This window comes from Mobula birostris, chromosome 2 (assembly GCF_030028105.1).
Source record: "Mobula birostris isolate sMobBir1 chromosome 2, sMobBir1.hap1, whole genome shotgun sequence".
NCBI classification, from domain to species: domain Eukaryota; kingdom Metazoa; phylum Chordata; class Chondrichthyes; order Myliobatiformes; family Myliobatidae; genus Mobula; species Mobula birostris.
The window spans coordinates 5594903-5610393 of NC_092371.1; the positions used below are offsets into that span (position 1 = coordinate 5594903).

At 49.6% G+C, this 15491-nt stretch overlaps 1 protein-coding gene across 1 annotated transcript in view; it reads right to left on the minus strand.

The window, feature by feature from the left end:
* The window catches only part of LOC140207562 (soluble guanylate cyclase 88E-like), a 97673-nt gene that overhangs the window by 60521 nt on the left and 21661 nt on the right, over positions 1–15491 (minus strand). The window contains exons 7-8 of the mRNA XM_072276112.1: positions 9842–9949; positions 8969–9089 (exon numbers count right to left, since the gene is read on the minus strand). Coding sequence (XP_072132213.1) covers positions 8969–9089; positions 9842–9949 — 229 coding nt within the window. The remainder of the gene's footprint in view (positions 1–8968; positions 9090–9841; positions 9950–15491) is intronic.

The window sequence follows — 15491 nt, forward strand, 5'->3', positions numbered from 1 at the left end:
CCTATCCGTGTACCCGTCCGTATCCCTCCAAACCTTTCCTATCTGTGTACCTGTCCGTATCCCTCTAAACCTCCCCTATCCGTGTACCTGTCCGTATCCCTCTAAACCTTTCCTATCCGTGTACCCGTCCGTATCCCTCTAAACCTTTCCTATCCGTGTACCTGTCCGTATCCCTCTAAACCTTTCCTATCCGTGTACCCGTCCGTATCCCTCTAAACCTTTCCTATCCGTGTACCAGTCCGTATCCCTCTAAACCTTTCCTATCCGTGTACCAGTCAGTATCCCTCTAAACCTTTCCTTTCCGTCTACCTGTCCGTATCCCTCTAAACCTTTCCTATCCGTGTACCAGTCAGTATCCCTCTAAACCTTTCCTATCCGTGTACCTGTCCGTATCCCTCTAAACCTTTCCTATCCGTGTACCTGTCCGTATCCCTCTAAACCTTTCCTATCCGTGTACCCGTCCGTATCCCTCTAAACCTTTCCTATACGTGTACCGGTCCGTATCCCTCTAAACCTTTCCCATCCGTGTACCTGTCCGTATCCCTCTAAACCTTTCCCATCTGTGTACCCGTCCGTATCCCTCTAAACCTTTCTTATCCGTGTACCTGTCCGTATCCCTCTAAACCTTTCCTATCCGTGTACCTGTCCGTTTCCCTCTAAAATTTTCCTATCCGTGTACCCGTCCGTATCCCTCTAAACCTTTCCTATCAGTGTACCCGTCCGTATCCCTCTAAACCTTTCCCATCCGTGTACCTGTCCGTATCCCTCTAAACCTTTCCTATCAGTGTACCCGTCCGTATCCCTCTAAACCTTTCCTATCCGTGTACCAGTCCGTATCCCTCTAAACCTTTCCTATCCGTGTACCAGTCAGTATCCCTCTAAACGTTTCCTCTCCGTGTACCTGTCCGTATCCCTCTAAACCTTTCCTATCCGTGTACCAGTCAGTACCCCTCTAAACCTTTCCTATCCGTGTACCTGTCCGTATCCCTCTGAACCTTTCCTATCCGTGTACCTGTCCATATCTCTCTAAACCTTTCCTATCCGTGTACCCGTCCATATCCCTCTAAACCTTTCCTATACGTGTACCGGTCCGTATCCCTCTAAACCTTTCCCATCCGTGTACCTGTCCGTATCCCTCTAAACCTTTCCCATCTGTGTACCCGTCCGTATCCCTCTAAACCTTTCTTATCCGTGTACCTGTCCGTATCCCTCTAAACCTTTCCTATCCGTGAACCTGTCCGTATCCCTCTAAAATTTTCCTATCCGTGTACCCGTCCGTATCCCTCTAAACCTTTCCTATCAGTGTACCCGTCCATATCCCTCCAAACCTTTCCTATCCGTGTACCCGTCCGTATCCCTCTAAAACTTTCCTATCCGTGTACCCGTCCGTATCCCTCTAAACCTTTCCTATCCGTGTACCTGTCCGTATCCCTCTAAACCTTTCCTATCCGTGTACCTGTCCGTATCCCTCCAAACCTTCCCTATCTGTGTACCTGTCCATATCCCTCTAAACCTTTCCTATCCGTGCACCTGTCCATATCCCTCTAAACCTTTCCTATCCGTGTACCCATCCGTATCCCTCTAAACCTTTCTTATCCGTGTACCTGTCCGTATCCCTCTAAACCTTTCCTATCCGTGTACCTGTCCGTATCCCTCTAAAATTTTCCTATCCGTGTACCTGTCCGTATCCCTCTAAACCTTTCGTATCCGTGTACCCGTCCGTATCCCTCTAAACCTTTCCTATCCGTGTACCCGTCCGTATCCGTCTGAACCTTTCCTATCCGTGTACCCGTCCGTATCCCTCTAAACCTTTCCTATACGTGTACCGGTCCGTATCCCTCTAAACCTTTCCCATCCGTGTACCTGTCCGTATCCCTCTAAACCTTTCCCATCTGTGTACCCGTCCGTATCCCTCTAAACCTTTCTTATCCGTGTACCTGTCCGTATCCCTCTAAACCTTTCCTATCCGTGTACCTGTCCGTTTCCCTCTAAAATTTTCCTATCCGTGTACCCGTCCGTATCCCTCTAAACCTTTCCTATCAGTGTACCCGTCCGTATCCCTCTAAACCTTTCCCATCCGTGTACCTGTCCGTATCCCTCTAAACCTTTCCTATCAGTGTACCCGTCCGTATCCCTCTAAACCTTTCCTATCCGTGTACCAGTCCGTATCCCTCTAAACCTTTCCTATCCGTGTACCAGTCAGTATCCCTCTAAACGTTTCCTCTCCGTGTACCTGTCCGTATCCCTCTAAACCTTTCCTATCCGTGTACCAGTCAGTATCCCTCTAAACCTTTCCTATCCGTGTACCTGTCCGTATCCCTCTGAACCTTTCCTATCCGTGTACCTGTCCATATCTCTCTAAACCTTTCCTATCCGTGTACCCGTCCGTATCCCTCTAAACCTTTCCTATCAGTGTACCCGTCCATATCCCTCCAAACCTTTCCTATCCGTGTACCCGTCCGTATCCCTCTAAAACTTTCCTATCCGTGTACCCGTCCGTATCCCTCTAAACCTTTCCTATCCGTGTACCTGTCCGTATCCCTCTAAACCTTTCCTATCCGTGTACCTGTCCGTATCCCTCCAAACCTTCCCTATCTGTGTACCTGTCCATATCCCTCTAAACCTTTCCTATCCGTGCACCTGTCCATATCCCTCTAAACCTTTCCTATCCGTGTACCCATCCGTATCCCTCTAAACCTTTCTTATCCGTGTACCTGTCCGTATCCCTCTAAACCTTTCCTATCCGTGTACCTGTCCGTATCCCTCTAAAATTTTCCTATCCGTGTACCTGTCCGTATCCCTCTAAACCTTTCGTATCCGTGTACCCGTCCGTATCCCTCTAAACCTTTCCTATCCGTGTACCCGTCCGTATCCGTCTGAACCTTTCCTATCCGTGTACCCGTCCGTATCCCTCTGATCCTTTCCTATCCGTGTACCCGTCCGTATCCCTCTGAACCTTTCCTATCCGTGTACCTGTCCGTAACCCTCTGAACCTTTCCTATCCTTGTACCTGTCCGTATCCCTCTAAACCTTTCCTATCAGTGTACCCGTCCGTATCCCTCTAAACCTTTCCCATCCGTGTACCTGTCCGTATCCCTCTAAACCTTTCCTATCAGTGTACCCGTCCGTATCCCTCTAAACCTTTCCCATCCGTGTACTTGTCCGTATCCCTCTAAACCTTTCCCATCCGTGTACCCGTCCGTATCGCTCTAAACCTTTCCTATCCGTGTACCCGTCCGTATCCCTCTAAACCTTTCCTATCCGTTTACCCGTCCGTATCCCTCTAAACCTTTCCTATCCGTGTACCCGTCCGTATCCCTCTAAACCTTTCCTATCCGTTTACCCGTCCGTATCCCTCTAAACCTTTCCTATCCGTGTACCCGTCCGTATCCCTCTAAACCTTTCCTATCCGTGTACCCGTCCGTATCCCTCTAAACCTTTCCTATCCGTGTACCCGTCCGTATCCCTCTAAACCTTTCCTATCCGTGTACCCGTCCGTATCCCTCTAAACCTTTCCTATCCGTGTACCCGTCCGTATCCCTCTAAACCTTTCCTATCCGTGTACCCGTCCGTATCCCTCTAAACCTTTCCTATCCGTGTACCAGTCCGTATCCCTCTAAACCTTTCCTATCCGTGTACCAGTCAGTATCCCTCTAAACCTTTCCTATCCCCCGTGTACCAGTCAGTATCCCTCTAAACCTTTCCTATCCGTGTACCTGTCCGTATTCCTCTGAACCTTTCCTATCCGTGTACCTGTCCGTATCCCTCTAAACCTTTCCCATCTGTGTACCCGTCCGTATCCCTCTAAACCTTTCTTATCCGTGTACCTGTCCGTATCCCTCTGAACCTTTCCTATCCGTGTACCTGTCCGTATCCCTCTAAAATTTTCCTATCCGTGTACCCGTACGTATCCCTCTAAACCTTTCCTATCAGTGTACCCGTCCGTATCCCTCCAAACCTTTCCTATCCGTGTACCCATCCGTATCCCTCTAAAACTTTCCTATCCGTGTACCCGTCCGTATCCCTCTAAACCTTTCCTATCTGTGTACCTGTCCGTATCCCTCTAAACCTCTCCTATCCGTTTACCTGTCCGTATCCCTCTAAACCTTTCCTATCCGTGTACCCGTCCGTATCCCTCTAAACCTTTCCTATCCGTGTACCTGTCCGTATCCCTCTAAACCTTTCCTATCCGTGTACCCGTCCGTATCCCTCTAAACCTTTCCTATCCGTGTACCAGTCCGTATCCCTCTAAACCTTTCCTATCCGTGTACCAGTCAGTATCCCTCTAAACCTTTCCTTTCCGTCTTCCTGTCCGTATCCCTCTAAACCTTTCCTATCCGTGTACCAGTCAGTATCCCTCTAAACCTTTCCTATCCGTGTACCTGTCCGTATCCGTCTAAACCTTTCCTATCCGTGTACCTGTCCGTATCCCTCTAAACCTTTCCTATCCGTGTACCCGTCCGTATCCCTCTAAACCTTTCCTATACGTGTACCGGTCCGTATCCCTCTAAACCTTTCCCATCCGTGTACCTGTCCGTATCCCTCTAAACCTTTCCCATCTGTGTACCCGTCCGTATCCCTCTAAACCTTTCTTATCCGTGTACCTGTCCGTATCCCTCTAAACCTTTCCTATCCGTGTACCTGTCCGTTTCCCTCTAAAATTTTCCTATCCGTGTACCCGTCCGTATCCCTCTAAACCTTTCCTATCAGTGTACCCTTCCGTATCCCTCTAAACCTTTCCCATCCGTGTACCTGTCCGTATCCCTCTAAACCTTTCCTATCAGTGTACCCGTCCGTATCCCTCTAAACCTTTCCTATCCGTGTACCAGTCCGTATCCCTCTAAACCTTTCCTATCCGTGTACCAGTCAGTATCCCTCTAAACGTTTCCTCTCCGTGTACCTGTCCGTATCCCTCTAAACCTTTCCTATCCGTGTACCTGTCCGTATCCCTCTGAACCTTTCCTATCCGTGTACCTGTCCATATCTCTCTAAACCTTTCCTATCCGTGTACCCGTCCATATCCCTCTAAACCTTTCCTATACGTGTACCGGTCCGTATCCCTCTAAACCTTTCCCATCCGTGTACCTGTCCGTATCCCTCTAAACCTTTCCCATCTGTGTACCCGTCCGTATCCCTCTAAACCTTTCTTATCCGTGTACCTGTCCGTATCCCTCTAAACCTTTCCTATCCGTGTACCTGTCCGTATCCCTCTAAAATTTTCCTATCCGTGTACCCGTCCGTATCCCTCTAAACCTTTCCTATCAGTGTACCCGTCCATATCCCTCCAAACCTTTCCTATCCGTGTACCCGTCCGTATCCCTCTAAAACTTTCCTATCCGTGTACCCGTCCGTATCCCTCTAAACCTTTCCTATCCGTGTACCTGTCCGTATCCCTCTAAACCTTTCCTATCCGTGTACCTGTCCGTATCCCTCCAAACCTTCCCTATCTGTGTACCTGTCCATATCCCTCTAAACCTTTCCTATCCGTGCACCTGTCCATATCCCTCTAAACCTTTCCTATCCGTGTACCCATCCGTATCCCTCTAAACCTTTCTTATCCGTGTACCTGTCCGTATCCCTCTAAACCTTTCCTATCCGTGTACCTGTCCGTATCCCTCTAAAATTTTCCTATCCGTGTACCTGTCCGTATCCCTCTAAACCTTTCGTATCCGTGTACCCGTCCGTATCCCTCTAAACCTTTCCTATCCGTGTACCCGTCCGTATCCGTCTGAACCTTTCCTATCCGTGTACCCGTCCGTATCCCTCTGATCCTTTCCTATCCGTGTACCCGTCCGTATCCCTCTGAACCTTTCCTATCCGTGTACCTGTCCGTAACCCTCTGAACCTTTCCTATCCTTGTACCTGTCCGTATCCCTCTAAACCTTTCCTATCAGTGTACCCGTCCGTATCCCTCTAAACCTTTCCCATCCGTGTACCTGTCCGTATCCCTCTAAACCTTTCCTATCAGTGTACCCGTCCGTATCCCTCTAAACCTTTCCCATCCGTGTACTTGTCCGTATCCCTCTAAACCTTTCCCATCCGTGTACCCGTCCGTATCGCTCTAAACCTTTCCTATCCGTGTACCCGTCCGTATCCCTCTAAACCTTTCCTATCCGTTTACCCGTCCGTATCCCTCTAAACCTTTCCTATCCGTGTACCCGTCCGTATCCCTCTAAACCTTTCCTATCCGTTTACCCGTCCGTATCCCTCTAAACCTTTCCTATCCGTGTACCCGTCCGTATCCCTCTAAACCTTTCCTATCCGTGTACCCGTCCGTATCCCTCTAAACCTTTCCTATCCGTGTACCCGTCCGTATCCCTCTAAACCTTTCCTATCCGTGTACCCGTCCGTATCCCTCTAAACCTTTCCTATCCGTGTACCTGTCCGTATCCCTCTAAACCTTTCCTATCCGTGTATCCGTCCGTATCCCTCTAAACCTTTCCTATCCGTGTACCCGTCCGTATCCCTCTAAACCTTTCCTATCCGTGTACCCGTCCGTATCCCTCTAAACCTTTCCTATCCGTGTACCTGTCCGTATCCCTCTAAACCTTTCCTATCCGTGTACCCGTCCAGGTGCTTTTTATATGTTGTTAATGTACCTGCCTCAACCACTTCGTCTGGCAGCTTGTTCCATGTACCTGACTAAAAGCTGACCCTCAGGTTTCTATTAAATCTCTCCCCTCTCAGCTTGAACCTGAGCCCTCCGGTTCTTAATCTCCAACCCTGGGAAAAGGACTGTGTGCATTCATCCTGTCCCTGCCTCTCTTGGTTTTATAGTCCTCTGTAAGAGCTCCTAAGCGCTAATGAATAAAGTCCCACCCTGCTTGCTTCCTCTGCATAACTCTGTCCCCTGAGTCCCGGGAACACCCTTGTAAATCTCCTCTGCACTTTTCCCGGGAATGAAAGGTTTCATGTTTCGAGGAGCGTTCACTCGCTGGAGTTGAGAAGAATGAGGGAGGATCTCACTGAAACCTATCGAATACTGAAAGGCCGAGACAGAGTGGATGTGGGGATGATGTTTCCTGCAGTGGAGGGGTCTATAACCGGAAGACGTGCTTTCAGGATAGAAGGACGACCCTTTGGAACGGAGGTGAGGAGGAATTTCTCTAGCCAGAGGGTGGTGAATCTGTGGAACTCTTTGCCACAAACGGCCGTGAAGTCCAAGTCATTGGGAGTATTGAGCCATTGGGTATGTTTAAAGCGGAGATTGATAGGTTCTTAACTGTAAAGGCATAGGGAGAACAGGATTGAGAGGCATAATAAATCGGTCGTGATGGAATGGCAGGCAGACTTAATGGGGCAAATAGGCTAATTGTGCTCCTCTGTCTTCTGGTCTTTCCTACAGCAGGGTGACCAAAACTGCACACACCACAACCAAGTACAGCCTCAGCATCTTCTACAACTGCAACATAACATCCAGACTCCTGTACTCGGTGCCCTGACTGATGAAGTGCACTCTCAGGGGACTGTGCACCTTCACCCTGGGCTCTGTTCTACACTACCCAGGGCCCTGCTGTTCACTGTGAAAGTCCTGTCTGGATTTGTCTTCCCAATCTGCAACCTTGTACTCATCAGAATTAAACTCCTGGGGTGCTTAAAGCTCTCTCTCCCGTTGGAACCCCGACTCCTCACACACAGTGAGCGGTTTGCCGACAGCAGTGTCACAGAGATGTCGTTTTGCCTCCCGCCCACCCACTGTCCATCTGCCTCCATTCCCGAGATGAGCCCCCTACGCCGGGGGGACACGGCGCTGGTTCCCTGGTGCAGCCAGAGTCCGGTGAGGCGGAGAGCGAGGGGTTGACAAGTGGAGGTGTTCCCTCACTGTCCAGGGGTGAGGGGGACAGGGAGAGGCACTTCACAGCTGGTGGGGCAGATGTGCTCAGTGAGGCATCACAGGAGGGGGATCTGTACCATGATGTTAGACTGTGTGAGTGAGAGTGTGAGTGTGAGAGTGTGTGTGAGTGTGTGTGAGATTGTGTGAGTGTGTGTGTGTGAGTGTGTGTGTGTGTGTGAGTGAGAGTGAGTTTGAGAATGTGTGTGTGTGTGTGTCTGAATGTGAGTGTGTGAGTGAGTTTGTGTGAGTGTGTGTGAGTGAGTGTGAGCGTGTGTGTGTGAGATAGAGTGAGAGTGAGTGTGAGAATGAATGTGTGTGTGGGTGTGTGTGTCTGAGTGCGAGTGTGTGAGAGAGTGTGACAGTGTGTGTGTGTGTGTGAGTGAATGTGAGTGTGAGTGAGAGTGTGTGAGTGAGAGTGTGTGTCCACAGATGTACCAGAGAGAGCACTCTAACTGTTTGCATCCTCATCTGGTATGGGGGGAGGGGGTGGCGGCTACTGCATAGGATCGGAAAAGTTTCAAAGTCTTGTAAACTCAGCCAGCTCCATCATGGCCTCCAGCCTCCCCAGCATCCAGGACACCTTCCAAAGGTGATGCCTCAGGGAGGCAGCGTCCATCATTAATGACCCCCATCACCCAGGTCATGCCCTCCTCCCCTCACTACCATCAGGCACAAGGTACAGGAGCCTGAAGACACACACTCTGTGTTTCAGGAGCAGCTTCTTATATATTTCTTATTGTAATTTATTATTTTTATTATAATATATTGCATGTACTGCTGTTGCAAAACAACAAATTTCATGACCTATGCCAGTGATATTAATTCTGATATTGTGTGTGTGTCTGTCTGTCTGTGTGAGCGTCTGTGTGTGTGTCTGTGTCTGTGTGTCTGTCTGTGTGAGTGTCTGTGTGTCTGTCTGTCTGTGTCTGTGTGTGTGTCTGTCTGTGTCTGTGTGTGTGTCTGTGTGTGTGTCTGTCTGTCTGTGTCTGTGTCTGTGTGTGTGTGTCTGTGCGTCTGTGTCTGTATATACACACATGTGTAGGCAGCAGGTACAGAGGTGCCACCAGCCCTGCCTGTGACGGTGGGGGAAGGGCGTTACACAGCACGATCCCGGGACCCTGGGCACACACTCACATGGGGGTGCCGAGGAAGATGAGGGAATCCCACTGGGGCACGTACTTCATCTGTCCCTTCAGGTGCAGCGGCTTCTTGGAGGGTTCCCGCATGTCCTCAAAGATGGTGTCACTGCACTTCCCTGTGGAAGGGAGCGGCACATCGGTGATGAGGGTCACAGAAATCCCCTCCCCTTCCCATCCACCCCTCCCCACCTCCCCTACCCTCCCCATCCACCCTGTACCCTCCCCATCTTTAACCCTCCATCCACTCGTCCCCCGCCCTCCCCACCCCTTGCCCACCAGACCCGGGTCTGTGGAGCCATGAGGCCGTGTCTCTACCCACAGTAGCTCCAGTTCCTTGAGTAACAAGGTCACCTCTTCGAGATTGCCTGTTGAGTTTCCCAGGAGCACAGTCAAATCGCGAGGGTTTTGGAGGCGGCAGGAGTGGGATAAGCTTTATTTGTATGTGAACCATACAGTGGAATCTGTCTTTGTGTCAACAAACAATACAGGCTGAGGACATGCTCAGGGCAGCCAGCAGGCATCGCCACGCTTGTGGTGCCAACAGAGCATGCCCACAGCTCACTAACCCTAACCCTAACCCGTACGTCTTTGGACTGTGGGAGGAAAACGGAGCACCCAGAGGAAACCTACGTGGTTACGGAGAGAACGTACAAACTCCTTACAGACAACGGCGGAATTGAACCCTGGTCGCTGGCGCGGTAAAGCGTCGCGCTATCGTGCCAGCCCACGAGGAGGACACATCACGGGCAAGATGCCCTTGTGTGTCCCCTCCTGCCTTTGAGCAAACGATTCACCCGCTCCTCCTCCTCCCTCCTTCCCTCCCTCCCTCTCGCACCCATTCCCTTCTGCAGACCTCACTCCGTCTTACCTGTCACAGTCTGGAACGCCAGCAGCTCGATATCCTCACCCCCAACATTCTTCGGGGTCCCACTTACGTAGTCAGGAGCCGTGTCCTTGTTCCCGCTATCCTGCACCTCTGCGGACGGCAACCAGAAGGGCAATCACGTGCCAGTCCGTTACCCAGGTCGGGAAGGGACAGCCTTCCTCGGACCCGCAGTAGAAAGCACCCTAACAAGCCGCAGCAGTACACGGTGCAGAAACTACTCTGCGGCGGACAGGAAGGCTCCATTGGAACTGGCCAACGCACCACCAGCACCAGTCTACCTGTCATCAAGGGTGTATATACAGGAAGGTGCCGGATACCATGAAGGATCTCACCCACCCGGCTCGTGGACTGTTTGTCCCACTCCCGCCAGAGAAGAGGCTACGTAGCATCCACACCAGGACCACCAGACTCAAACAGTTACTTCCCCCAAGCCGTTAGTCTGTTGAGCACCTGCACCCACTAACCCACCCTCTACCACTTTATAGACAACGCAGCACCTAGCCACATTCAATCAGTCTACCTGTATATTCAATGAAATGTATACAATTCAAGCCCAGTGAACCACAACTACACGAGAAGTTCTGGTACAACTATGGAAGGCCATCTTCTGAGTGAAAAAATAACTCTGATTGAAGTTAGAGACACAATCGGATGTACGTCAGCTCTGGCTGGATTTGCAGGCCTAACTTCCTACAAAGCTAAACCCAGCATCATGAACGGGTGTGATGCTTCACTCCCAGACGAGCTCAACATTCTTTCATGCTCACTTCGAGAGGAGCAATAAAACTACAGCTGTGTGAATCCCTGCAGCATCTGGTGACCCCGTCATCTCTGACGTCAGAGCATCTTTCGAGAGGGTGAACCCCCACAAGGTGTCAGGCCATGATGGTGTACCTGGTGGAGTGTGAAAACCTGTGCCAACCAACTAGAGAGTGTTGAAGGACATGGTCAATCTCACTGCTGCAGTCGGAGATTCCCACTGCTTCAAAAGGACATCAATCATATCAGTGCCCAAGAAGAGCAGAGTGAGCAGCTTCAACAACTATCACCCGGTGGCACTCACATCTACTGTGATGAAGGGTCATGGCGAGAATCAACTCCCGTCTAAGCAAGGGCCTGAAGCCACTACATTTTTGCCTACTACGACAATCGGTCTGCAGCAGATACAATCTCACTGGCTCTCCAATCGGCCTGGGATCACCAGGACAATAGTCACACCTACACCAGGCTGCTGTTTATTGACTACAGCTCAGCATTCAACACAATCATACCCTCCATTCTCTACACTCACAACTGTGGGGCTTGGCACAACTCAAACACCATCTATAAATGTCAGATGGTGATGAGGTGGTGGACAGGAGTGAGGTAGATCAGCTGGTCGCAGCAACAATCTTGCACTCCGCGTTACTAAGACTAAGGAATTGACTGCGGATCCCAGGCAGGGGAAGTGAAGGGAACTGACACCAGTCCTCATTGAGGGATCAGCAGTGGAAAGGGGGAGCAGTTTCAAGTTGCTGGGTGTCAACATCTCTGAGGATCTGGCCTGGGTCCAACATACTGATGCAATTACAAAGAAGACACAGTAGCAGCTATACTTCATTAGGAGTTTCAGGAGAATTGGAATGACGCCAATGACTCTTGTAAATTTCTACAGATGTACCACTGAGAGCATTCTAACTGACTGCATCACCGTCTGGTATGCAGGGGCTACTGCACAGGATTGGAAAAAGCTGCAGAAAGTTGTAAACTCAGCCATCTGCAGCATGGGCACCAGCCTCCCCAGCATCGAGGACATCTTCAAAAGGCAATGCCTCAGAAAGGTGGCGTCCATCCTTAAGGACCCCCATCACCCAGGACATGCCCTCTTCTCTTCCCTACCTCAACAGAAACGGACTCTATTATGTCAAAGTGAAAACAGATCTCTACAAAATAATCTAAATTAATTACAAATATAAAACACAAATAATTGATTGCATATGTATTCGCTCCCTTTAATATGACATGCCAAAATCATCAATGGTGCAGCCAATTGGTTTTAAAAATCACACAATTAGTTCAATAGAGATCTGTTTTTGGAGACCTGTGTGCAGCCAAGGTGTTTCAATTGATTGTGGTAAAAATACACCTGTATCTGGATGGTCCAACTGCTGGTGAGTCAGTATCCTGGCAAAAACTACACCATGAAGGCAAAAGAACATTCCAAGCAACTCTGCAAAAATGTTACAGTATTTGAAAGGCACAAGTCAGGAGATGGATACAAGAAAATTTCCAAGTCACTGAATATCCCTTGGAGTACAGTTAAGTCAATCATCAAGAAATGGAAAGAATATGGTACAGCTGTAAATCTGCCTGGATCAAGCTGCCTCAGAAACTGAGTGACTGAGCAAGAAGGGGACGAGTGAGGGAGGCCACCAAGAGACCTGCGACAACTCCAGAGGAGTTACAAGCTTCAGTGGCTGTCTTTCCCATCTCAGCGACTGAAGATTGCAACTGTCTGATTTTACCCATATCCCTCTAAACCTTTCCTATCCGTGTATCTGTCCGTATCCCTCTAAACCTTTCCTATCCGTGTACCTGTCCGTATCCCTCTAAACCTTTCCCATCCGTGTACCTGTCTGTGTATTTTAAGTGTAGTGATCATATTTACATTTTCCCACAGGAGGGCGACCAAAACCAAACACAAGTCTCCAATTGTAGCCTTCACTGTGACATAACACCCCAACTCCTGTAGTTGGTGCCCTGACTGATGAAGGTCAGTGTGCCAGATGCTGTTTTCAGCACCCTGTCTACCTGTGATGTCACTTTCATGGAACCAGGTACCTGTACTCCAAGCTCTCTCTGTTCTGCAACTCACCCTGTGGTCTACCATTCACTGTGCAAGTCCCACCCTTACTTATCTTCCCAAATGCAATTCCCTCACATTTGTCTGAATTAAACTCCATCTGCCATACCTCAGCCCACTTGCCCGGCTGATCTAGAATTCTCTGTAATTCCTGATGACCGTCTTCACTGTCCACAATACCACCTATTTAGTGTCATCTGCAAACCTACCACCCATTGATAGATGTACATAAGAAGGTAAGATTTATAGACAGAGTGGACAGCCTGCACCTTTTTCCCAGGATGGAAACGGCTAATGGATGGAGGGGGCATAACCTTAACGTGATTGGAGGGAAGTATAGGGGGATGTCAGAGGTAGGTTTTTTACCCAGAGAACGGAAGAGTCATGGAACCACGGGGCAGTGGTGGGGGCAGATACGTTAGGGATGTTTAGGAGACTCCTAGATAGGCACTCGGATAAAAGAAAACTGGAGGGCTATGCAGGACGGAAGGGTTAGATTGATCTTGGTTATAGTGTCGGCACAACATCATGGGATGAAGGGTCTGTACTGTGCTCAAATACTCTATGTTCTATGTCTTGTACATTCCCATCCAAATCGTTGATATAGATGACAAACAAGAATGGACCCAGAACTGAGCTCGAGGAATAAAACACTGGTCATGGGTCTCTAGTCTGAGAAGTATCCCTCTACCATCTTCCTCTGCACCAGTCTGAGAAACATCCTTCACAGGCCTCTAGTCTGAGAGGTATCCCTCTACCATCTCAAAGTTGTTTCCCATGATGGGGGAGTCTAGTACGAGAGGGCATGACTTAAGGATTGAAGGGCGCCCATTCAGAACAGAAATGCGAAGAAATTTTTTTAGTCAGAGGGTGGTGAATCTATGGAACTTGTTGCCACGGGTGGCAGTGGAGGCCAAGTCATTGGGTGTATTTAAGGCAGAGATTGATAGGTATATGAGTAGCCAGGGCATCAAAGGTTATGGTGAGAAGGCGGGGGAGTGGGACTAAATGGGAGAATGGATCAGCTCATGATAAAATGGCGGAGCAGACTCGATGGGCCGAATGGCCCACTTCTGCTCCTTTGTCTTATGGTCTTATGGTCTCCCTCTGCTTCCCACCAACAAGTGGATTCTGTATCTCGTTAGCCAGCTCTCCCTGGATGCCATGTGATCTGACTTTCTGGAGCAGCTTCCCGTGCAGGACCTTATAACAGAAGTAGCTGAAATCCACATGGGGCATATCCACCGCTCTGCCCTCATCAAACTTCTTCATTACTTCTTCAACATGCTCGATCACATCCGCGAGACATCATCTCCCACACACAACGCCCTGCTGACGATCCCTAATCAATCCCGTCTTTCCAAATGAACGCACCCCTCAGAATCCCCTCCACCCTCCAGGAACTTACCGACTGCAGGCGTTACGGTTATTGGTCCAGGGGCCGAGAAATTTACTGTGAAGCTCTTCATAAATAAAGGATTAACATCACCACCCTCCAGTTCTCCAGCACCTCACTGAGCGCTAATCCCTCCGTACCTTTTCACAGGGTCATAAAGCTCTACAGCACAGATAGAATCTATTCCAAGATGCACGATCCTCTGGCTTGTCCCACCTGTTCACACCAGGCCCTGCCTACCCATCCCAACCATAAGCCTATCTGTATTTCTCTGAAATGTTGAAATCGAACCCTCGTCCTCCACGTGTGCTGGCAGCCCGTTCCTCAATCTCACCACCCTCTGAACGAAGAGGTTGCTGGTAAATATTTATTCTTTGATCCCTGACTTACGACCTCTAGTTCTAGTCTCACCCAACCTGGGGAAAATGCCTGCTTGTACTTGCCTTATCAATACCACTCGTAAGCTTGTACAACTCTATCAAACCTGCCCTCAATCTCCTACGCTCCAGGAATAAAGTCCGTTCCTATTCAACCTTTCCCGAAAACTCAGGCCCTCAAGTCCTGGCAACATCCTTATAAATTTTCTCTGTACTTTTTCAATCTCATTGATCTTTTCTGTAGGTAGATATCTACCAAAGCAGCCAATTTCAGCAGGTCAGATTAAACTGTTCCTCATGCTTTCTGCAGTCTCACCTTACACAAACACACACAATGCTTGGAGTTCTTGTACGAACTCGTTCATCCAGAGTACAGTCTACTGGGATACAGAAAGCAGTGAAGGAGCTGGGATCCTGGTCTGCAAGGCAGAGCGACCGGGAAGCAGACGAAAGGGGAAAAGCCCAGGTTTCGAATGGCTGAAGATTTCTGGTTAACCACCAGAGGGAGGCAAACACACACAGTTACACAGACAAGATAAAATCTGCAGGTGCTGGAAAACTGAGCAACACTCACAAAATGCTGGAGGAACCCAGCAGGCCAGGCAGCATCAATGGGAAAAAATAGTGTCTACATTACCGGCTGAGACACTTCAGCAGTCAGTCACACAGACACTGAGAGAAGTATCTCTACAACCGAGACCGTCCCATCACACACTCCCGGGGTCAGACACAGAGTGAAGCTCCCTCTACATCATCCCATCACACACTCCCGGGGTCAGACACAGAGTGAAGCTCCCTCCACACCGTCCCATCACACACTCCCGGGGTCAGACAAAGAGTGAAACTCCCTCTACACCGCCCCATCACACACTCTCGGGGTCAGGCACAGAGTGAAACTCCCTCCACACCGTCCCATCACACACTCCCGGGGTCAGACACAGAGTGAAACTCCCACGACACCGTCCCATCACACACTCCCGGGGTCAGACACAGAGTGAAACTCCCTCCACACCATCC